Source organism: Pogoniulus pusillus, chromosome 6 (assembly GCF_015220805.1).
Source record: "Pogoniulus pusillus isolate bPogPus1 chromosome 6, bPogPus1.pri, whole genome shotgun sequence".
NCBI lineage: Eukaryota > Metazoa > Chordata > Aves > Piciformes > Lybiidae > Pogoniulus > Pogoniulus pusillus.
In genome coordinates, this window is record NC_087269.1 from 7,829,515 (window position 1) to 7,854,492 (window position 24,978).

The 24,978-nt window shown below is 41.5% G+C and overlaps 1 protein-coding gene across 4 annotated transcripts in view; it reads left to right on the top strand.

Annotated features, from left to right (window-relative positions):
* ABLIM1 (actin binding LIM protein 1) overlaps nucleotides 1–24,978 on the top strand; it is a 238,280-nt gene that overhangs the window by 195,333 nt on the left and 17,969 nt on the right. For 3 of the 4 annotated variants that reach the window (XM_064144336.1, XM_064144333.1, XM_064144335.1), the window contains exons 10-16: nucleotides 2,285–2,362; nucleotides 3,545–3,700; nucleotides 9,992–10,027; nucleotides 11,256–11,385; nucleotides 13,582–13,701; nucleotides 20,021–20,125; nucleotides 22,475–22,522. In XM_064144336.1, the coding sequence (XP_064000406.1) occupies nucleotides 2,285–2,362; nucleotides 3,545–3,700; nucleotides 9,992–10,027; nucleotides 11,256–11,385; nucleotides 13,582–13,701; nucleotides 20,021–20,125; nucleotides 22,475–22,522 (673 nt within the window). Of the gene's footprint in view, nucleotides 1–2,284; nucleotides 2,363–3,544; nucleotides 3,701–9,991; nucleotides 10,028–11,255; nucleotides 11,386–13,581; nucleotides 13,702–20,020; nucleotides 20,126–22,474; nucleotides 22,523–24,785; nucleotides 24,933–24,978 lie in introns of all 4 variants that reach the window. The other variant, XM_064144337.1, reaches the window with a different exon arrangement.

Genomic DNA, 24,978 nt, shown 5'->3' on the forward strand with positions numbered 1-24,978 from the left:
TTTAAAGGGCATCATACCTGATGTATTAATGGAATGGTAAGAAGGAACTTGGAGGAAACAGGAAATAGGAGCTACAGTTCACCTGCCCATCTGACAACAGCTCAGGTACTCCAGGGTTAGGAACACCTAAGAAAGTTCCTAGTGGGACATAGCTGAAACTATCTTCTTAAGGTGTCCATTCACTGAAGGGATAAACGCAACTTTTTTTTACTTTGCTGAAAATACTTTTAGCAGTGACAGTAAGAGATGACACTAAGAAGGTAGTCCAAGGACTGAGAGTTTCTCATTTTCTGAAGTGATTGTAAAAGATCCAGAGTGAAGAGCAGCTCAGGGGGCCTGCGAGGTGGGAAGAAGCCACAGCTGCCCCTAACACGTTTCCCTACACCAAAGAATTGAGCAGACAAAACTCTTAAAGGATGTCTGCCAAAAGCCAAAGGTAACAGACACCCCTAACAGTACCTCAGTTACTTAATGCTGTTCCCTATGTTGTAATGAAAACAATTGTTTTCCATAGCAACTGCAGCAACATGTTCCATGTGTCTGCTCTCAGGCAGGGGTTTAAAATGTCAGGATGGAAGGGGGAATCGAGGGTTTCTCAACAGCCACATTTGCCAGCTTCATTCTTGTAACATTTCCATGAACAAGTGGTCGTTGTTGGGTTTTTTGCTTTGATTGCATCATGGGGAGGAGCTGAAGGGCAGATGAAAAATTTCTGTTCCTTTTTGGTATGTAGGAATTTGTGGCTAGAGAGAGGAAAGAAACACATCAAGGTCCACATCAGAAAGTCTTTTTGGACGTGCTCTGGAGAGGATTTGTGACTGTGTCAGTCCATGGCCGCATCTGCTCTCTCTTTGATCTGAATCTTCACGTTTTTTTGGAGGAGTATGTTCAAAGCCTTTTATTCCTCTGACACTCCTTGAATGTGGTGATTTCATTTCCACAGAAGAAATCAAAGGAAGCATGCTGTGACCTACAACTAGTCTTCAACATTTTTGTACAAGGATGCTTCCAATAGCTTTCCTGACTATGAAAGAAAAAGTAGAAAGGCTCTGAGATCTGTAGAAGGATCTTTTCAGGAAGTGTATGCTGAGAGATAAGAAAAGTCCAGTAGCCTTGTTGTGTTCACTCCTGATAGTTCCTAAGAAAAATCAGCAAGCCAGGCTGTCAAGCCTTGTTTGTCTTCAGTGTGTGCCTGAAGGTCCCTTAGGTCAATGTCACAAGCTTAGGAGGTAAGGACTGTTTACCAAGATTTAATTTTCATTGACTTTGAAGTATCCCACTGCACTAGTCAGCAGTCATCTGCTGATGCTCTCATGCTTGGAGATGGCATTTGGTTCTTTGCAGTCAATTAAAGAGCAAAAATCAGTCATGGTTTCTCAGCCGCAGTATCATTGACTACCTTTTTATATCTGCTCCATGCCAAGTTTAGGAGTAATTGCCACAGCAGCCTGGGTGACTCTTAATTTGAGTAGATGTTTTTCAAGTTCTCAAGATCCTCACATCTAAGCGTTAAATCATTTTGTCTCCTCTCAGAACTTCCCCCCAGGGATTCAGGCTTTGTTTAGTTCTGATGGGGTGTTGAAAATCTGCTTAGTGTGTGACAGCACTTGCTCTGTAGGGATGTGATTGTTCACATGGATTTCAGTTTGCAGGACATTGTCATTAAATGTCAGGACTTTTGCAGTAGGGGGAATCATGACAGTTCAATCAACACTTCAGCTTTCATGTTGCATCTAGACTGATGCAGATGTAGGAGACAGCTCCAAGCCAAGGATTTCTGGTCTTGCTACTTAGACTGAATTCAGCTTGTATTCATAATGGAAATCCAGTGATTGAACATCTGGAGAGAGATAACGTGTGCTGTGCTCCTCTCAACAGTTTTGTCTGCTGAACTGCTCTTTGTGAACTAACGTTTTGATAATATGACCAGCAGGACTATCCTGGATTGTACTTTGTATGGCTCCTTGCACTGTCTCTGGCAGGTGTTGTTTGATTTTGTTCATTATTCTTGTCAGTCTTTTACATTGTATGATTTAGAAAACATCTTTCCCCTCTCACAACACTCCTTCCCCCACCAAAAACAAAATCAACACCAAACCAAACCCCAAAAAGTCCATTTGTCTCACAAGACTGTGAAACTTGACAGAATGCTTGCATTTGTGTTGACATTTTTTTTCCTAAATTCAGTTAATTTCAAGATGTATGCAGATTTCTTCACTTAAACCCCAAATCCCCAATGCTAATGATTTCAGGTTGCTCTGAATAGTTACTTTTTCTTTTTCAGCCTACAAGAACTTCATCAGAAAGCATTTATTCCAGACCAGGTTCCAGTATACCTGGCTCTCCAGGCCATACTATCTATGTAAGTATTCCTTCTGGTGAATTCGCTGCAAATCCTTTCCTTGCACATGAAATCCTCTGTGGTGAAATACATCACTTTTACACTGGTGCTAATGCCTTTATTCCAGCAGGTAAATTGTCAAAGCTTTCACCATGTAGTTTCTGTAACAACAGAATCTCAGGAGGAGGTTAGGCCTTCTCCAGGTCACATTTGGAAAGATAGAGTAAATCTCTTGAAACCACTTGGTTTCAGGAGCAGTCTTCTTGGGAGACGTTGGGAAGGCAAATGGCAATTTAACCTGAAAACACTAGGTGTTATTACTCAGGAAGAAAGGAATTGAACCTGGATAGAAACAGCCTGCTATGAGTAAATAAAATACCTCCTAGAATATTTGTAAGCCAGATTGAATATTCATTTTCAGATTTAGTTATCAAATATATTTCTGTTAGGTGTATGTTTATGATGTATCTAAAGGTCCCTCAATTAGAGATAGTAGCTTTCCAAACTACGTTTCTAGCTCCTTCTACCGAGTGCAGCTGTCTTTGGAACAGGTTTCCTATCTCCTTTTTTTTTTGGCTAGTCAAGAGCTCCTTGCAGTTTGAGTGGCAAAAGTAGTCAGTACTATGTAGTATGCAATTAGAAAGCAACATATGCCTTAGACGGAGCTTGAGTAAGATAACTTCAATTTGGAGTTTGGATGCCCAGTCCTGACAAATAGTCCTCCTTGCCCTTTTACTTCCTTGTAATAAGTTGTATTTCCTCTTGTGTGCACAGTTCTGAGTTGAATTCTGTCTGTGGTCTTCTGCATGGTATCCTCTCATAGTCTTTGTAATCTGCAAACTAAATTGATGTTTTCCCACATTTTACATATGGGAAAACAAGAGCAGAAAGGTGAAAATACTTGCCTGAGGCCACAAAATGAGTCATTTACAGATGTGAAGTTTCCAACTCGCTATGTTGGAGATAAGGAACTTTAGCACTATGTCTATACATGCCATGTTCATTCTTTCCTAAACTGAGGAAACACCACATGCTTTTGCAGAGGAGGGCTGCTGAAGAAGAAGAAGCATCAATCATATCACACACCCCGTGCCAAAGAGAGTTTTCCATAGCAACAGTGTGACAACAAATCATAACTTGTGTAAAACAGCAATTACCAGTGCAATTGTGTAAGTTAATTTATCTTCTGTCTTTGACCTTCAGGCAAAAGTAGACAATGAAATCCTTGATTACAAGGATTTAGCAGCCATTCCCAAAGTCAAGGCCATTTATGACATTGAACGTCCAGACCTAATTACTTATGAGCCATTCTACACTTCTGCCTACGAGGACAGACAGGAGAGACAGAGTCTTGGAGAGGTAATGAACCCACCAGCACCTCATTCTGCTTCCTGCTTTACTCCAAGCCTGCTTCGCTTCTATCTACTTTTCAAACAGTGTCTTATCGAAGCTCCTAGATGCTGTTGCTGCTGCTGCTGTTCACAGTGCTTTTTGTCTGTTTGATCCGGGTTTAATGGGAACAATCATGGTGATGCCTCATGTGCAAAACTGCACAATTAAACATATGATTAAGCACCTACACTAACCCCAGCCACTGGCAGAGGGGAGGCTTGCAGCACGTCTGTGTGTGCTTTCTCATAATTCACGTGGATAGCCTAGTCTCTGGGTATGGCAAAATTGAGAACATGGGATGAGCCTGCCTGGTGGTGTGCTGTGAAGCACTGACATAAACAGCAGACTATGAGGAATATCATGATGTTCCATGGCAGTAAAAGTATCAAAAACAGAGGCATGCTTTCTCTTGCATATGGAAGGGAAATAAATTTCTGGAGCACTTTATCCATACTCATATCCAAGCCTGAGCTAGGTCAAGATGAAGTGCTTTTCTTTATGGGAAAGCAGGTTAGTTGTGTTTGGAAATAACTACCTCACATTTTAAACTGCAGACGTTGTGTAGGGATTCTTGTGTCTTGCAACAAGAGAAAAAAAATTCTCTCGTATATAAAATGGATTTCAGGTTGCAGGGTCCCCCAGCTTTCCAAGGAGATTTCTGTAGCTGCAGTTACTGTTTACATGGCTCTAATGCAGATCACAAAGCAGATTTTGATGTGTAATACCATCTGTCTGTAACTTTGAGTGCAAATCTAAATGGACATGGAAATGGATTTGCTTCCTTGCAATATCTGTGACTTCACTGACTGTAACTGAATTGACAATGAAGAAGAGCTGATGAAGAAGGAATTACAGTACATGATTTGGGCACCAGTGATCTGAAGATACCCAGATCAATGATCAATAGTCTGCTTTCCTAGCAAATTGTTCTACCCAGATTAGAGCAAATTGTTCTACCCAGTTTTTTTGTTCGGGGTTTTGTTTTGTTTTTTAATGTGTTATAGGATTAACCTTTGAAATTATAACACAAGTTGGAAACTCAGGAGCATGTCCAGCTCAGGAATCATATAAGAGATAAACACATCAGAATATTGAAGATTTTCCGCATCAAATTTATGTTGGTCATGAATCCAACTGACATCTGGTTCAGAACCACAGAGAGATGCTTTAGTGACCTCTGACCAGCTCCAACAGGCCTGACCCATTCCAGAGAATCCTCTACAAACACAAGTCTCTCTTTAGTTGCAGAGAAAGAATTAACCTCAACCTGAGATGGTGAACTATTTGTTAATCCTTAAGGGGGAGCTTCTCACTGAAAAAACAGTGTGTTGGAAGCTAATGAAGAACTATGGTGGAAGCTCTTTTCTGTTATTCTTGTTCTAGAGATAAAGAGAAGCCTTTGGGGTTTTTTTTACCCTGTATTTTCAACAACATTAAATCCAGTTAATTTCTGGTGACTGTAGAAATCTGGAAGCAGAAGGAGGTTCACCTTTAGAACATCTGGGTTTTCCACCCAATGTTACTACTGACTTCCATTACCTTGGGCAAGTTACTTCACCTCTTTGTATCTGTTTCTCCTCCCTTCCCTTGCCCTAATGAGAACACAAGCCCATCGGGGTGGAGTGATCTCTCTCTGTGTTTGTGTTGTGGTAATCGATTGACTGCAGCCTTGGTCCATCATACACCAGTCACCATCATCTTTAAAATAGCAAAGGAGGTGACTGTTTAGTCATGGCAGAGATTTGCAGGCTTTAAGTGATTTAACCTGCATTCCCTTTGTGAAGTGTGTCTATGTGGTGGTGTGCAATGAAAGGGAACCTTGAGTTTGAGCTTGTACATTAGAAAAGTCCTTCACTATGGTAAGAAAAAAATAATCTGAGTACAAGGAAGATGTGCAAGAGCCACTGAAACTAATCCAATAGCAGAAACAAACCACACAGTACAGAGAATAGGTTACAAGAAAATGATATACTTTAGACATAGAAAGTGAGAAAATGCAGTATGAGACTTTTCTGCTTGTTTGCAATGGAAGAGAGGCCCTTTGGAAAGTTTCTCGCTTGTAATCTCTTGTTCACTTAAATCCCAGCGTTGTTCTCCCCAGCAGTCTGTAGTGAGCAGTGTTTTCTCGTAGCACCATCTAGTGGGACCAAGCATTGTAGTTACAGACCTGCCAGCAGTTCGCCGAGAGGGAGAAAAGGAACTCCTGAAGGGTTGATTTAGCTTCTAAGAAGCATAGAAACATAGACTAGTTTGGGTTGGAAGGAACCTTCAAGGTCATCTAATTTCAACTGCTGTGACATGGGCAGGGACACCTCCCACTAGCCCAGGTTGCTCAGGGCCTCATCTACCTGGCCTTAAACCTCTAAGGGAAGGAGCATCCACAATCTCCCTGGGCAACCTGTTCCAGTGCCTCACCACCCTCACTGAATTTCTTCCTAATCCCCAGTCTCTCTTGTTCCATCACTACAAGCCCTTGTAAAAGTCCCTCCCCAATCAGGTGTTTTCTCTCCTTTAACCACTTTATCCTTAGCACTACAGTTGGAGAGCAGCTTTCCCCTTGCTTTCTGCAGCCCTTTCCTCTAGGCCATTCTAGAAGCTGGGACTTCACTCCATCAGGCACCTCGGTCTGGCTCTCAACCACACACTCAACTCCCTCCCACTCCATCTGAGAGGACTGTGCTAAGCTCTCCTCAGTTATGACTCACTTATAAAGTTGAAGAGATATGAAATGAGATCTGTAAATATTTTTCTTTGCTGCAGAGGCTGACCCTCAATGTAGTGATAACATTTCCAGAAGCTGTCAATTGCTCCAGTTCTTGTGCTGTAGCTTCTGCCCCACTCATAGCTGTATGACTAGCACTGAAATAGTCTTTTCTCAGCTCTGACACCTCTTGCATAAATATTGAGAGAAGCAGCATTTGACCTGCATGTTCTTTGTTCCTATTTGTTGAAAACACTGAATGTCTGTAGCAGCTTCCAGTAAACAAGCTGTTGTAAAGTGAGTAAAGGCTGGGGTTTTGGTTTTCCTGCTGTGAAATGCACTCACAATTAAGCAGGCATCCTACCTGCCTGACAGTTAAAACGAGGTTGGTGTGAAATGCTGGAATTTGTCTTACAAAATGACACCTGTTAGCAGGAATTTCCCAGAGCACAAAATGCCCTGCACAACTGCAGGGAATAGAGCAGCCTCTTATATTTCAAAGTGATAGAGCACTGAGCCTCTTGCAGAGTGGTGTTACTGTAAGTTTGGTCAGAACAGGCTCTTTCCTTTTCCTTTTCCTTTTCCTTTTCCTTTTCCTTTTCCTTTTCCTTTTCCTTTTCCTTTTCCTTTTCCTTTTCCTTTTCCTTTTCCTTTTCCTTTTCCTTTTCCTTTTCCTTTTCCTTTTCCTTTTCCTTTTCCTTTTCCTTTTCCTTTTCCTTTTCCTTTTCCCTTTCCCTTTCCCTTTCCCTTTCCCTTTCCCTTTCCCTTTCCCTTTCCCTTTCCCTTTCCTTTTCCTTTTCCTTTTCCCTTTCCTTTCCTTCTTTCAATCTGGAGTCATCACTCCGTATTTCCACTGGCATTTCTGGAACTGAGCTGTTTCTTCTCACGGGATCAAAGGATGTCAGGGGTTGGAAGAGACCAAAAGAGATCATCCAGTCCAACCCCCTTGTCAGAGCAGGACCATACAATCTAGCTCAGGTCACAAAGGAATGCGTCCAGACAGGCCTTGAAAGGCTCCAGAGAAGGGACTCCACAACCTCTCTGGGGAGCCTGTTCCAGTGCTCTGTGACCCTTTACAATATAGAAGTTCCCCCTTGTGTTGAGGTGGAACCTCCTGCACTGCAGTTTACATCCACTGCTCTTTGTCCTATCCCAGGGAACTAGTGAGCAGAGCCTGACTCAGCAGACTGCACAGTGTATTTGGAACTGACCAGAGTAAACTTCTGTCATAGACCAGATTTTAAAAGACCTCATAACCCCTGAAGAACCAAGCATTCGTTGACAGAGTTTGAGGTCATGGGTGCATGAAAAAAGAGTAAGTTTGCTGCAGATTGTGGTTGCATTTCTCAGGAAATAGCAAGGTTATGTCAGTGATAGAGTAAAACAACATTAAAAATTGGTTGTGGATTCAGCACGTTACATTCTGGGATGCCTTCCCTGTCTTAGATTCCTGTGACTACCTTTTTACAGTATTCATTACCTTAGTGTCTAAGGAACTACAGCAGGCTATGGAAATCACTTTATTTCCAATAACACATAAATTACTAATAGGAGAATGTGGAAGTGGCACCTTGCAGTGCCTGCTCTTTTCACCGGTACTGAAAGCTTTAAATTAGCTCTCATTTTTTATGAAGAAAACAGAGAGGTGATTCTGCCACTTTATTCTGCTCTGGTGAGATCTCATCCAGGTCTGGAGCCCTCAATATAGGAAGGACATGGACCTGATGGAATGGGTCCAGAGAAGGTCCACAAAAATGATCAGGGGGTTGGAGCACCTCTGCTATGAGGCCAGGGTGAGGGAGCTGGGGTTGTTCACTCTGGAGAAGAGAAGGCTCCAGGGAGACCCAATAGCAGACTTCCAGTACCTAGAGGGGGCCTACAGGAAGGATGGAGGGAGACTGTTTACAAAGGCCTGCAGTGACAGGATGAGGGGCCATGGCTTCAAACCAGAGAAGAGTAGATACAGATTGGATGTTAGGAAGAAGTGCTTTACCATGAAGGTAGTGGAGCACTGGAACAGGTTGGCTGGGAAGGTGGTTGAGACCCCATCCCTAGAGATACTCAAGGTGAGGCTCAACAGAGCTCTGGGAAGCCTGATCTAGTTGAGGATGCCCCTGCTGACTGCAGAGGGAGTTGGACTAGATGACCTTTGGAGGTCCCTTCCAACCCAGTCCATTCTAAGGTTCTGTGTCACAAACCGCTATGTTTGATATATTTCTTGTGGAGCAAAGTGTTTATAGATGCTGCTGTTAGATTTATAATGGGATAATATAGAACCTGTGCAGTTGTAAGGATCAGGAAAACAGGAATGCTGAAGACGTTCAACACTTAAATGGAAAGAAAAAAAAAAAGAAAAAGCAGGTTTTAGAAAGCTTTATGGAAACTTGCTGAAAAGGAGATGTTCTGTACCCAAATGAAAAATGTCACTGTTTTTTTAGATACTTTACATTCACAGTGTCACCAGCTCTATGAGAGTTAATGGCCTCTCAGTGCAAAATGCATAGTTGGGTATTTATTGCCACAAGGTCTGCATATGTGTTATGCTTCTGCTGTTGTGCATTATTGCAATGGACCAGAATCAGCAGTTTTGCTTCTTAGATATTATCTTAATGACTTTATAGTTCTTTACTAATTGTGGTCCTATTTAGAAGCAAAAGTTGCTTGCCCAGTTTATTATGCCAATTAAACAATTGGCTTTTACTGAGTAAAGGAAATAATTAAATCCTGACCTTCCAGCTTCAAGATGTCTTGTGATTAAAGGGCACTTTAATTGCTAATTATACATAGCCTTTATTCCTGTTCCTACAGTCAACCTATGCAGGACTCTGTCTAATTTCTAAAAGTATTTCTTGCTTCAGTTTCCCTGTCTCAGTAAAAGAAACTCTTCCTCGTGTTATGCATATCTCTGCCCTTCACACAGTTCTTTCAATATACATGCTTGTAACTCCTGTCTGTTCCTCTTACGTAACCATGGAAGAACACAGAGATTTAAAGAAGACCATATCAAAGAAATGGTGATGACAGCTACATTCTCCTTTGCATGAGTATGAAATGCCAGGCCTTGGGGAGAAGCACAGTTTTGCCAGAGTCTATGTGCTGAAGGAAAAACATGCTTCATCCTGGAAGTTCTTCTGTATTTCTGATTTTCCATGCAAAGATCTGAGTTAAGATTATTTACCTTTGATTTCCACTTTAAAGATCTCTTTATAATGAGCATGGTTATTAAATGGATAACTCTTTCTGATTTTGATCTTTACAGCTATGTTTTAATTACCACAATGATTAGGTGGCTGAGAGATGATGTTAAGTGACATTTGACTGAATTAATCGCACTTCTAGAAATTCTCCCAGAAACTTGAGTTGCTTCAATGATTTATGGACCAGTTCCTGAGCAATGTGCAAAAAGCAAGTTCCAGTGTTGCAAGGAGCTCAGTAATTTATACACTACCATTTTACCTTTCCATATATCAGTATATCTGCAGCAACATTTAGCCTACTGTTTTCTGGCCCAGGACATGCAGTGATGTTTTGCTAACCTTATTTTTGTGTCTTTGCAGTCTCCGAGGACATTATCACCCACCCCTTCTGCAGAAGTAAGTTTGGTGGAACCTTTAGGAACATTATCTTACTGTGATTAGAATTACTCACTTCAGAAATGCAGGTCTTAATTTTGTTATCAGCCTGACCCATCTCTATATGCCACAAGGACATGAAACTTAACAAAAACTATCTCTAAAGCCAAAACATTCTTATTGACAAATTTTACAAAACTGAATGAAGCTACCACTCCTACTCAATTGTTGTCTCTAAAGCAGAGTCATTTGTCCAGCAGAAGTAATTGCTTGTGCATCCATCCATCATGTGGCACAGGTAGACTCAGGCCTCAGGAGCTGAACAATTTACATGAGCTAAAATACTCCTCTAAGCACTTAAAAATTGCTACTATAACATTTGTAATTTTGTCTTGAAGAAAGCTTAAGCTATGGCTTGGTTTGGTTGGCTTCTCCCTGTGAGTTAGTTAAAGATCACAACAACATGAAACATTTGGGAAGTCCTTTGTCAGGATGCAATAGATACCACTGCAGAATCATTATTTCAGGGATGGAAATGTTGCTTATTTGCAGTGTGAAAGTTGTAATTGCTATGTGCTAAAGGAAAAAATGTGCATGTAATTTCTGGTACATCTTCGTGCATTAACATCAGTCACGCCCTGTTTGTGCTGGTTTGCCTTGCTCTCTGGGGTTTCAGGGGAGGGGGACAGATTTTGTTTGTGGGAGTTTTGGGGTTTTTTGTTTTATTACCTGCTCTTGCACAAGAACCAAGTCAATTTTGCTGTACATGTCCTGTTTTCAGATGCAAGGGGACTCTAATTTGGATGTTAAATGCATTTTGGATCTCAAATACCTTCTGTCATAGCTAGCTGAGACACATGGTACATTAAGTCACAGCTGCTGTGCTGCAGCTATTGAGATCTTGCTAGTCTCCAAGTTAGCTACCTGAAGGCTTATGTATCTTGGGGAATACCCTTCAGGACAGACAGACTTTGAATGCAGCTTCCCTTATAGATTCACCAGAATGTGGGAAGAACTAGGATTACAGAAATTACAGGTAGAATTGGAACCTTCTAGGATTGAACTCTCACCCAGACTATAAAAATAGGTTTGAGTATTTGGGACAGATCATTAATAACAAAGCCGGTTGGAAACTTAAGGGACATTATTATCTCAGTATTTTCTGCTGATATCTTCAGATCCACAAAAGTGCTGCTAAAAAAAGTGCAACATGAATTTACATTTATTGGTGAATGCTTTTGTCCTGCAGGGTTATCAAGATGTTCGAGACCGCATGATTCACAGGTCTACTAGTCAGGGCTCCATTAATTCTCCTGTGTACAGTCGTCATAGCTACACACCCACCATGTCACGATCCCCTCAGCACTTCCACAGACCTGGTAAGGGCAACTGCACTAGAGGAATAGCTGAAAGTATTGGGGTTTTATTATGTCACTTACTGGTGGATTGAAAGATTGTTGTGTATTTTAATATCTCCTTTTCCATCTTTTTTCTTCCCCACGTTATTGGTTGATGCAGTCTTTTGCACTAGACTGATGAGTGCTTCTTACATCATCATTGTGGATCTGCTGGATTTGTTACAGTGTTTTTTTTAATTATTGTTAATCTTTGCATATTCCTGAAAGTGAGCAAAAATTTGCAGCAGTGAACCACAAGCTTCATTCTGGAATTTGGGAAAAGAGTCTTGGAAACAAAAGTTCTGGCTTGACTATACAGAAGTCAGTAATGCAGAGTTCTCCCTCCTAAAAAAAAACAATTCATTTAAAGCCTGATGCAGCCATAAAATCTCACAATCAGCAGCCAAACCCTCAGATACTCCAAACTGCTAATCATTTTTTAAAACATAAGCTCACAGCTCCCAAGGTAAATTTCCTAGTGAGAGCCATAGCAGTTGCCTGGGAGTATCTAAACCCCAAAAGCTTCATTTACTGGTTTAGCAGTGATGTACAATGTAGCAAATGTGCGAGTCATTCATGTTCCCATTGCATTCAGAATGACTGGTTACACATAGAAAAGCAAGATATGAAACCAAACTGTTCATCCACACCCAAACTGCATTAAAATGGACCTCTAAAGGCTGTTTATTGAAGACTTTTCAAGACTGATTTTATTGTTTATGGTGATGAATCAAACCTTTGTGTTCTGTTTTTAAATTAAGTGATACAATCATGCAGATTCATCTTCCTTGGTGGTTACAGCTGAACTGTTGGCATGCCAAAAGCCCATATACAATAGGAGCTGCATTTTTAAAATTAAAGATTCATAATAGAGCCACCACTGTGGAGCTTGAATGCTGTAGCCGTTTCCTACTGGGGGTGGGCTGAATGCAGCTAATTGTGCCTGTCAGTGAATGCCTTATTTAAAGGACCCAAGGGAGGTGGGACGGATGCAAATTGTATCTGATGCTTGGTGCTGACAACATGACTGTGTTCTAAGATGATGCTACAACTGAAACTGAAAGAGACTTAAAAGCATGAAAAAGCTGCAAACTTCTGGCTCTTGATTCTGGCAATTCTCAGGGGATTTTTCCATTTTTATCAGGAGTATGAACATATCCAGGCCCAATTCCAGACTTGACTGTGATTGAGTTTTGCTGTCTGTGCTCAGACAAGGACTTTCCCCAAAAGCAGTCTCTGTTTATGTAACTCCTCTGATGGGCAGATGGACTAAGCCAGAGTTGAGATCCAAAAGTAAAATCTTCAGAAGTTCACAGCCTGAGGATTTTCTGAGGAGATATTTGTTTGAACTTGCCTTTGTTCATCTTTGGCTCACCTGTTTCTGTTTCTCATAAGATACAGAAGCAAATCCGTAGAATGTATCGTTCCGATCTTTGCTACCCTGCCTCAGGGTAATTGTTAATGCTGCTTAATCATTTTCCAACAGTCCTTACCTTGAATAATACACACATATATTTACCTCTTTTCTTCTAATGGCACTTCTTAGCATCATGTGGTTTTGCTATAATAATAATACCTGTCTGAATAAACCCAGTGGCCCCAGGTAATTTATCCTTTGGCTCCCACCTGACCCTTCAGGGAGAACTGAACCACTCTGTTGACGTCAGCATAATTGGAGTGCCAAGAAGTTTTGGGAAAGTTTGCAGCCTTTTCACCCTGCAGTGCCCTAGCTGATGTTGGCAGCATTTTTGGAATTTTTTGGAAACGACAGAAAACAACTTGCATGCCTCTTGACTGACATTTTTTGGTCAGGCCCTTTTCCAAAGAGCTGCTTTCCTAACTAATTGAGCATCGATGTTCATGATGTTTGCATGCTGGTGGCAGGCTACTTTCTGGTAACAAGGCATAGATTAGAAGCTCATTAAGGCAAAAAATGTTATGCTAAGTCAATGATGCAGTTAAAATCTGAGCCTCTCTTCTAATACTTCCTGTAATTTTGTCTAACATTTATGAACCCTTCAGTACGTCTTTAACCTTTTTTTTTTCCTTCCTTCTTTTCAGAATCCTAATTGTTCAATGCCTTCTTTTTTTCTTCCTTGAAGCCTCCTTCCCTGCCTTTCTCTTATTGTTTTTCTTTGTTTTCGTTTTGTTCTGGCCCCCGATTCCCTGCCGCTGCAGAGCTGCTCTCTACTGGTGTGCAGCGGTTGTCATACCTGCGCACTAGCAGTCTCAGCTCCTCTCACCATGACTCCCGCCCCAACTCCCCCTTCCGACACCACTTCATCCCCCATGTCAAAGGTAAGGAGTCAGGTCTCTCCAGGGAGTACCCCCCAGGCTGGAGATTTATTAGCATTCTGTCAAAGCTAATAAGGTGTATCTCCATGAGGTCGTAGTTGGCTGTATAGCTGAGCATGCCTCGAAATGTGCCATTGCACTTAAAATTATGTTAGAATAGACATAATGTCCTTTTTTTGGAGGAAATATGTCATTTCTAAGGGCCCTAGTTGAAGAGTCATCAAGCAATTAACTATCAGAATACAGAGGAGAGCATTACCATTTATTATCTAGAACTTATAGGTGCCTAATATAGCTTCTTTCCAAAGCAGTACACAGCAATCACTGCAGCAGTTAGCACTTCAAATTTAATTATCATCTCCGCAGTCTTAAAACATGCATTTAAAAACTGACTACAAATACTGCCTGGATGAGAGCAAAGTGATCAATAAATATGGGGAAGAAGAAAAAAATAATACAGATCAATGGCAACAAGGAAGTTAATAACTGTTAATCACATTGGCAGTAATTACTGCCCAACAAAGTAAATTAAAACCTCTAGGCCACTCCTCAACTAGTGAGAATCAGCAGACTCTGCTGAAGGCAGTAGAGTTGCAGAGATTTTCACTACTTGAGGATGTGGTTATTACTTATTTTCCAATCTGTTGTTTTACATGGGTTGATCTGGGGGAGGGCTCTTTCATTGCGGCCCTTCAAGGAGCTTATTGAGCTCAATAAACTTTTAGTTCTTACTTTCTGTCAATGTGGTTTTACTTTCATTTGTACTGGAGCACCCTCTGGCTGTACCATCTCTTCTCATGGGGGAGAAGGTCATAGCTTGCATCATCCACAAAAGCTCAAAAAGAGAAAACTGAGGAAGTCTAATGTAGATTCTATTCTGGCACTAATGAGATAATCCTAAACTGGAGAGAATGAAAACCAATTGCAGGGAAGTTGCTGCCATAAGCTTCCAATAAATACTGATAGATCTTGGCGTTACAGCCCTTCAAGCATTCAGATCACCATTACTAATTTTACTCACTCCTTTTCTTAAATGATTTTTGTTAATACACACTTTCAACTTTCCTATTACATCACTGTAAGAGACAAAAATAAAAACCTCACTTCAAACTTAAAATATTGGGACCCTTAAAAATTGATACTCATTTCAGCATGCAGTTAAATCATGATCCTTGCAGTTCCAACATTTTTTTGCTGTAAATCTGAACTTATGCTCACACTCTTTCAAGTGGCATTTTCATTCTTTCTCGGTTGAGAAAATAGCTTCAACATAGAAATTAGAAGAATCTATGCCTGTGGTTTTTAGATTTTAAAGAATTGCCTAGTGTGTAGGTTAGGTGTGTATCTCAGTCACTCGTACAAAAGGCCAAGTGGGATTGCAAGCACTGTAGAAAAAAGGAGTGGGTATTATTATTTTGTGTAAGGCATTGCAAGAACCCACAGTTTCTGAAGATTTTACATAAAGGTTGTAATCCTCAGAAAGGGAGAGGCCTCAGAAAAGCTCCTGGAAGCTCAAGTTCATGTCACTATGACAAGGTACACCACCCAAGGATGTGGTGCAGTTGCAAAGGGGCAAGTAGCAAGCGCCTGTGTCTTGGAACTCCGGTGGCTGAATTGGAAGAGTAAACTTTTAATAGTTACTTGAGAGAAAGAAGCATCTTCCTAAGGTGACCTAAGTTTCATGCCTAGGTTAATGTGATAAGAATGCCTGTGTGGTTGCCAATATATAATTAGGAGAGGTTAGGGGAGCGGGGAGCTAACATTTGGGTAGTGCTGAGTGAAGTGCAGTTGCACTATATATTGTGTGTCCTCTTCACTACTTTGTGTCCAGAAGTAGGTATTTTGTTATCTACTGATGAAGTCCGTCTGGGTTTCCCACATGGTTCTTCATTTGTCTTCCTTTCATACCACGTGTCCAAGTACTCTTTTTTTTACATCTGTGTGACAGAGAAAGAAGATTATTTGGGCACTGGCTGCATTTAATGCAACTCCCTGATAGTCTTATCTGTAGAGGTTTGCCTTGGGTATTCTAGGTGTCTGTCTTTAGAGTTTAAAAAAAACCTGCTTTGTTTTACCTTGTAAGTTTTCTGTGTCTGCTGGGGCATTAGACTCCTGTGAATGTATCTGAACCCAGAATGATGGCACTGTCAAGGCATCATTAATTAGCTGTGGTAGATACATTTGCAGTGATTCAAGCAAGAGGCATGCTGTGATCTCCTTTGGCCAGTCTTTCTTAAAGCCACTTGTATTTTTATCAGGAAGGTGAACCTCGGTATAATTTTGTAAGAAAGAATTCATAAAGCTGCATAATTTTGGGTTGTTTGGTTGTTTCCAGGTTTGATTTTTCCTTTAGGAATCAGAGAATGTGGAACACACCAAAACTGCTTTGGTAAAGAGACATCATTTCTGAACAGCATAGTGATAAAGAAAGTGGCATATGACACCTTACACCTGTGTTACTTTGTCTCTCCAGGCCAGAAAAGCAGGTGTTTGCTTACACAAGGCTCAAGCCTTGTAGACAAGACCAAATGTAAAGAATTGTGAAGAGTGAAGAGACCTCAGGGAATCTTAGTGAGAGTTTGTAGATGCAACATAGATGTTGAATGGGCTGGAGGAGAATGTAATATTCATCTTCCTAAACTTCATTTAATCTCATTTGGAGTCTGCACTGAATTTGGTCTTGTCTCAATAAAGTACTGTCTTGGGTATGAAAGAATCAAAACAAGTCCATGAATGAAAGAATCTCTGACCCTACTGAAATCAGAGACAAAACTCTCATTGAGAGGCAGGATTTCATCTCACATGCCTAGAATTTTTGAGAGGCATTCAAGAATATGCAAAACCCCTGTAAGATTTCAGTGGAAAAAGAGCTCCAAAGTAATGTGTTTTCCTCTGCTCGCAGACCTTCCCCTAAGCAATCTGCCCACTTTCATAGTGAATTTGGGCCTTGGTTTTTACAGGTTGCTGTTTCCTTCCTTTAGGCAGGTCTCTGAAATCAAATGCTCTCTGTGTGTGCTAAATATTTCCAGGGATTTGTGGAAGTAGCTGAAAGCTCTGCTCAGGAAAACCTCCATGCTTGGGCTGTTCAATGACTTTCAGTTTTGTGTGGGAAATAAGGGCTACACATCTGGACTAGACGAGGAATGGCATTTTGACAAAACCTGAGTATGACTTAGAGTTTCAGGTGCAGTTGAGCTCTTTTTCCCGTGTTTGTTTAGAAGCAGAGCAATTAAACTGCAAGCTGACAGAAGGCTCAGTGTTGATTGCATATGGGGATTTTGGCCTGATTCTGTGAACCTGGTTTGTGAATCACATAGCAGCCCAGGGGTGAAAGCTTCAGAAATCAGCAAGAACCTGCTTTACACTGTCCTGTGTATAAGCAAGCAATTATATTGCTGACTGCTGAGGTGGCCAAGAGAGCCAATGGCATCCTGGCCTGCATCAGGAACAGTGTGGCCAGCAGGACAAGGGAGGTTATTCTTCCCCTGTACTCAGCACTGGTCAGGCCACACCTTGAGTACTGTGTCCAGTTCTGGGCCCCTCAATTCAAGAGAGATGTTGAGGTGCTGGAACATGTCCAGAGAAGGGCAACAAAGCTGGTGAGGGGCCTGGAGCACAAATCCTATGAGGAGAGGTTGAGGGAGCTGGGGGTGTTTAGCCTGGAGAAGAGGAGGCTCAGGGGTGATCTTATTACTGTCTACAACTACCCGAAGGGACATTGTAGCCAGGTGGGGGGTGGCCTCTTCTCCCAGGCAACCAGCAATAGAACAAGGGGACACAGTCTCAAGTTGTGCCAGGGTAGGTATAGGCTGGATGTTAGGAAGAAGTTCTTCATAGAGAGAGTGATTTCCCATTGGAATGGGCTGCCCAGGGAGGTGGTGGAGGCACCGTCCCTGGGGGTCTTCAAGAAAAGACTGGATGAGGCACTTAGTGCCATGGTCTAGTTCACTGGATAGGGCTGGGTGATAGGTTGGACTGGATGATCTTGGAGGTCTCTTCCAACCTGGTTGATTCTATGATTCTATGAACAAACAGAGCTATAGAACAGTGGAACTACCTGATGAAGCAAATAGAATGAAAGGAAAAAAGCCTCACCATTTCACTTCTGAGGCTGCTGCACTCAAATGATTGATTTTTATGCTAAACTTACTCCAGTATCTCTAAACAACCCCCACCCACCTTCACACACACACTTAACTTCATGCCAGGCATGTGGGAATTAGTGTTTCCTACAGTACTGGTGAATTGGAGTGCTTTTGTTGCCTTGTGGAGTTAACACTAGTCACGTCATATCCAAGACAGTAAGTGAGACGTTCCTGTGCAGGCACAGCAAGCAACATGCAGCCCCTACTTTTATGTACAACTGCAAGCAGGACAGCCATGAGGCCCTGGAAGGCAGGTACAGGCAGCTCTGCTTTCCTGTGAGCATATGCATGTTCCACAGATGCTGGCACTGCTGTCATAGACTGGGGGTGATTTTGCAACTATATCTGAAGTGCTTAAGCCTCGTTATGAAATTGGGCTCCTCAGGGATGGTCTAATGACAGTCTAAGTAGATATGCCATTACCCTCCTGCAGTGGTTGGGGGAAATGAGACTGCCATCCCAGAAAGTGTAAAGGAGATTCATTTATCAGTACCAGTAGGAGTCATTAGAAGGAGAGAAACTGCACAGACACCCCAGGAAATACAAGGCAACAGAGACATCTGTAAAGCAACACATGCAGGATGATCCCACGCTGATTATCTGCCTGGTGGTGTATGCAGTGAACAACATTAGCATTTCTCTCTAGACAGATTTTGTGTATACCAGGTACAAGAATAGCCAGCATACGTTAATGGATGTGAACATATTTTGGTTGTGTCTATGTAGCTGAGATAAATGAGGGGGTGGAAGGTGGGTTTCTTCCCTTTATTTGTAGTGTTGGCAATAGAGGCTCAGATTTTGACTACAGATTCCCAACAGCTTAAATGCTGCTCTATTGTGACAAGTCCAGAGGTCAATAAATCTTTTGATTCTGCTCTTTCCCCTGGGTTTTGAGGCCTCTAACGGGATTTGGGGCCTCTAATGTGACATAGGAAACCTGTAGCTGAAAGGATGCCCATGATTGCATTTTTGTTGTTGTTTTATAGCTCTTCTGTACTTGACTTCCCTTTTCTAGGGTTTTTAAGCTCATGTGCATACCTGAAAAATGGAAGGAGTTTGATTCTCCCCTACTTTTCACCATTGTGGTCACCCACAGCCATGTTAAATAAATACCCAAGTGGACAGTTTTCGCTTGTGCAACCTTGCACAAGTGTGAAGAATGGCACAGAGTACAAGGCAGCAGCATTCTTCTTTGGTACAAACAGTCACATATTTGGATATCTTGCTGCTGAGTCTTGATACCTAGGGATCAGCCAACATGGTTCTGTAATAGCCCTCCCAGCCTAACAGATGTGAACTTTCAGGGCCATTGAATTGCTGTGATGGGTTGTTAGGAGACAAAGAAATACTATTGGTAAGAGTAAACACAAATAAACGGCATAAACTGTGTGTGAAAAATGGAGCTTAAGTTTTTAGGCATAAGATTCAGATTTTCTGAAGGAGCAGTGATGAAGTATCGTCACTAGAGCTGAATTTGGTATCAAAAGAGATTTCTGGTGTCACCAGTGATACAGGTGCAGTCACCAGGTGGGATGTTTGCTTTACAAATTGTTTTGCCATATAAAAATTTCCTACCAGAGAGCTAAACCAGTGAAAGAGTGTGTAAGGAACAGGTGTGCCTTTTCCTATGGGCCAAGTGACCCAACAGCTATTTTCCATCCCTGGCTTCTGTATGCTTTTAGTTTAGGGAACTGTAGTAACTGCCAGCATCTGCTTCTATCTGCTTGAGACTTGTTTCATTTTGGGTTTGCATATCAACTACTATGCTCTATGTTTGTGACTTGTAACTCTGAATAGCAATCTCTGTACTAAATCATTGCCAAGTAACCTTCCATTCTTTTCTTCCACGCTGCCCATCTAATCGCCAGCTACGAGCACACAGCTCCTGCCTGCATGCTGTCAGAATGGGTCTGAGCTGCTCAAATCTCAACTCCAGCCTGAACATTCATTTTTGTCTCTGCAGGAATATCAGCAAAAAAAAAAAAAAGCCACCGGGGCTACCTGTTCTTCTTATTGTTTGTATTTATATTTTTGGTTCAATTTCTTTTCTCCCTGGAGGTTTGGATTCCACTGGTTTTGTTTGGGTTTGATTGGGCTTGCCTTTTTTTTTTTTTTAATTTAATTTATTTAATTGCTCTCCCTCTTCTCATTTTGTTTTCTTCATTCTTTCATTGGAGGCAATGAGCCGTCCAGCGGTCGGAACTCCCCTGTCCCCTATCGGCCCGACAGCCGCCCTCTCACTCCAACTTACGCTCAGGCCCCTAAACATTTCCATGTTCCAGGTAGGAGTTGGCACTGTATGTATCTCGGTGTCCTGTCACAGTGTAGAATGTAGCCTTTGTAACTTTTGTCTTGTCTCCCATCTTTTCACACTATTATCATGGGGTACACCCTCCAGGTTTGGAACTGCTCCTGCTTAGTGCCATGGTCTAGTTGACTGGATAGGGATGGGTGATAGGTTGGACTGGATGATCTTGGAGGTCTCTTCCAACCTGGTTGATTCTATGATTAAAAAAAGGGGAGGTTTGTGGCAATTTGCACCTGTTCTGTTGGTCAGGTGTTTCACTGTTGGAATGGCTTGGTTTGCAGGGTCTGTGAGCTGAGTAGAAGGGATGTAGGGCCTGATTTATTTTTCTTCTGTTGCACCAGCTGAACGTCAGCATAGTTCTCCTAACTTTGGAGGAGTTGGTTTTGGTTCACGTGCAGAAGAGTTGAGCAGTGAGCTAGTTGTTGCTCATTGACATTGCTGTGACTTATTCCAGTGTTGGACCCAACAGTTTCAGCTTAATGGTCCTTTTTTTCTTTAAAGTGGATGAGGATGTTTCTTTACTTGTTTTGTGCAGTAGCTTGGTGTCTTCAGGGAGAGCCACAAGGATGTGTATGTCTTAGGGTGGCCTGTCTCTAAAAAGCAGTCTTTGCTTTGAAGTGAGCTGCACAGTTCTTCCAGCTTATGAGAAGTTCTTGGACTTTGATGGACTTGATGAGAGTGTATGTCCCTAGAGTTGGGAACAAGTATCTCCTGATGGCATCAGTGGTAGCTGAAAGCTTTATTATAATTTCAGGTCCCCTTCAGTCTAATATCCCTTTGCACTACCAGAAGTTACTGTTCTTCCTCATTTCCTCAGATCTGGCAGATAAACTCTGGGAACTTCCCTTGCAGTCAGTGTGGCCTGGCTTGTCTCTAGTAGGCTGTTTTAGCTGCTTAAGCTAACCTGGCTCACTTGGACTCGCATAAGCTGAAGTGCACTTGCATGAATAGCTCTGTGTGATCATCTTAAGCATGGTGGAAGAGCTGTCCTCTTCCGCTGGCACAGCACAGCCACAGAAGGAGCTGTGTTCCTACCCCCCTTACAGCTTTCTGGTCTAGATATGCACAGAAGTATCGCATAACTACCCTTGGAATGTTAATACTTATTTGCTGGTCAAGTAACCATAACAGATCACTAACAAGAATGAAATACTTCAGTGTCTGTGTGCAGTGAAGTTGCCTGTTTAGTCAAGGATGTAGAGTTCTGCAGAACAAAATTTGCTGCTGTTTCAGTGGATTTTTAGGGTTAGCTTTCCTTAATGCCCAAGGCTAAGTGGTCTCCTGTGGCACTTTAATTGGATCTGCAGCACACAGCATGCATTTCTCATCATCTTTCATCTCTCACTCGAATGTAACTGAAAGCTGTTCTTCAGGCGCTATGTAGTAGCAAAATGGGCTTCATTTTCTACTTCCCAGCAGCTCATTAGGGTCTTCTCCTAAGATTTGGACAGAGTTTTGAACTGTAGCACTTGTTTTGGATTAACTTTTGTATTCAAAGCTGTGCCAAGTATGTGAAGCGTTGCCTTGGGTGGGAAGACAGCTTAGAACAAACTGGCTCCTGTCAGGTTATACTTGTAAAAATATGGTAACTTTTGAGGCGTGTTGTGGACTTGCTGCATTAGAGTTCCAGGCATTGATTTTTATTCTGGTATACATTGATAATGTTCTATGTGGTGGACCTCACATTAAAAAAAAACCCAGAAAACTAAAGAAATAAAACCTTATGGTTTATGACTCAGTAATATATCAGTTACCAGTGCATAAAGCATCCCTTTGACTCACTGAAGTCTAGCTGTTGTTGACTGTTCAGAACAGTGTGTTAGGTACCTGTGTTGTTCTCTGGGTTTTGAAGCGGATTGTAGGCTCACTGCATTCTCCTCTGCTCGATCCAGCCAGTCAGTTGGAAAGAAAATTGAGCTGTTGTGACTGAAGCACAATTTTCCACTGAAGTTATTTGGGGTAGTGTTCCCCAAATGGCTTGTATTGTCACCATTGAAATGTCTTGCTTGTTCACATTTCTTCTTGAACTTTTATCCCGCTGTTAATTGTCTGAACGTTCAAAATGAGTGGTTCATGACTTGGATGCATCTACATGTTACAGAATCAGCTCCAAAGGACTTCATACCACATGTCTTTGACTTTTCACTTGTTCTTATGCTTTGTTTTCTTTAAGTAATGTGATTCTATATAATACTGGAAATAGCTTCCTGGCTTTTTCCTTAGCTGCGCCTTTGATTTGTCTATTGTTGTAACATTGGAGCTGTCCTTATCTACAACTGAATTGGCTTTCATACTCCCATTTTTCTGTTTTTCAATTTCACAGATCAAGGTGTCAACATTTACAGAAAACCACCCATCTACAAGCAACATGGTAAATGATCTTTCCCTTTTTATTCCAAAACTAGTGTCAAATCCATTCAAAGTCATGCAGACCAGTGAAAATCGTTAAGTTTTGCAAGCATAAAAAAAGCTAAGCAGTGCCAGCTTGAAAGAGCTGTTCTTGCATGTCCTGCTGAGTGATTACATTTTAAAGCATGGTGTTTGGATCCTGTGGTTTAAACCTTGGCCATGTTAATGGCGAAGTGGCCATTAACTAAGGTTTGCTGTTTCTTTAGCATTACAATGCCATTGTATTTTCAGGATACAGGTACTGATCATGTCAAAATGGATTAACAACAGACAGTTCTTCACCAGGGACTTTGTGGAACATCCTTATTTCAAACAAAGTACAGTGATGCATTTCAACAACAAAGATGGAGGTGTTATTAGCAGACTGGGATTCCAGATGTACCTGTGGTTTTACATAAGAATCTTTCATTATTGAAGACAATATAGGTGAATTTATTGGTGACAGGGCTGGTTTGATTCTCAAGCCCCTGTGATACAGCTCAGGTAGTGTGCTGTACTTCTTTTTCCAGGAGTTTGGATTCTGGGTTGGACATCACTGTAAGTGCTCTAATCTTTTCAGCATCAGTGTTCTTATAGCAAGTTTGAAACGATGGCAGAAGCCCACTGCCTTGTCAGTTGTTAGCACTGTAGAGCCAGATCTCTGTTACAATGGAATGTGTTCACACTTCCCTTGCACTGTGAACAGAAAACTTCAAACAGGAGATTACCTCTGCGTGATGTGGTGAAAGATGGACGGCTCCATTTCTTAAAGACTTTGAGTTTGCATGCCTTTGCAGAGCCTTTATCTGATGAAATATACTTAGGGCTAAGTAGCAGATCAGCAGTGCTACAGGGTTTAGGTGAAGGGTTGGCTGAGAGCCATTGAGCTGAGATGATTAGGATAGCCCAAGGAGTCTCTTCTGTAGTCAGGAGTGAGCATTGCCACTAACACTACTGTGGTGTTACATCAGGGGTTTCTCTTCTTTGTTTGTTTTGTTGTTTGTGTTTTGTTCGTTTGGTTTTTTCTAAGTTTCAAACCATATGCTCATTTTGGAAAAGTCTTAACATTCTTTTTGTTTATTTTTATGGTTTTAATGTATCTCCTCACCTCCCATTAACATGTGAATGTTTAACCACTGACATCACCAATTCTAATACGTAAGTACTGTTTGAAGTTGTGCTGTCATAAACTCTGACCAGCTTACCCTATACTTGCAATTATGCTTAGAGTTTCCCAATCATTAAATGCTCAGAATTGCCAATGATACCTAACACTGATGTCCCTAAACTACCCTGAATGTGTTGGATGAGCAACACAGTGATTCACTTCTGTAACAGATGCCTATTTGTTTAAAAAGGAGAAAAAGGGGGTGGATGTCCAGAATCCTTGGTTCTGATGGGATAGGTTCATATAAGAGAAGGTGATTTGAGCAAACAGTTTGCAGATAAGAGGCTGTTAACACTGTTTTTAAATATCAACTGAACCCTATTGGGGTTTTAAATTCTTTTTTCTAATGTCAAGAAGTGAAAGCTATAATGCACATCCTCACATGCTTTTAAGAGACTTTGGCTTAGACTGGAATTTTAAGTGGATGCTCCACTCCTGAGATATTTTATTGGTGGGATTCATTTAATTGCAAGTGCCTTTCCCTGCCAAGTTGATCTGAATAGTTCTTAGTATTTATTAATAAATTCACATCTGCTTTTAGTACTGCTGTGTGATAATAAGCAAGGACAATGCAGCAGGAAAATAAAGATCTGCTAGTTAAATAAGCATATCTCTTTCAGATTTCTTAGTTTGTTTGTTTTGCAGCTTTTCACAGAAATAATTAGCATCAGCAGAGTTAAAATCAGTGCTGTTCCTCTGAAATATTTATTTTCTTGCCTTAGAGGCAAGACAGATCAGTACATGATCAGCTATCCTTAGAAGATACTGGCTAACACTCTTTGACTGAATTTTCTCATTGTTGCCTGATCCTTCTAACACTGTGCAACCCTAGTAAAATCCAAAAGCTGTTTTGGGATTATTATGAGGGTGGGCTTGAGGGAGGAGAGGAAGGTTTGATTCCAATCTTTTGGCAAGGCAATTACATTACTTGCTTCAAACTGCAGTAAGAAAAGCAAAACATGAAAATGTTTGCTTTTGAAAAGTAACTTCTCATAAGGTTGAAAATTTTGCCAGAATAAGGAAGACCTTTTTGTTGATGCGGAATATTACATAGCTAAGTTCCCTGATTGCCATTTAGATGCAGCTGCTTTGGCAGCACAGAGCAAGTCCTCCGAGGATATCATCAAGTCCTCCAAGTTCCCAGCTGCTCATGCACCAGCACCCAACGAGATACCAAAGATTGAGACAGACCATTGGCCAGGTCCTCCCTCTCTTGCTGCCATAGGTATGCAAAAACAAGAAAAGGAAATACAAGTCATGTGGCTTAAAAG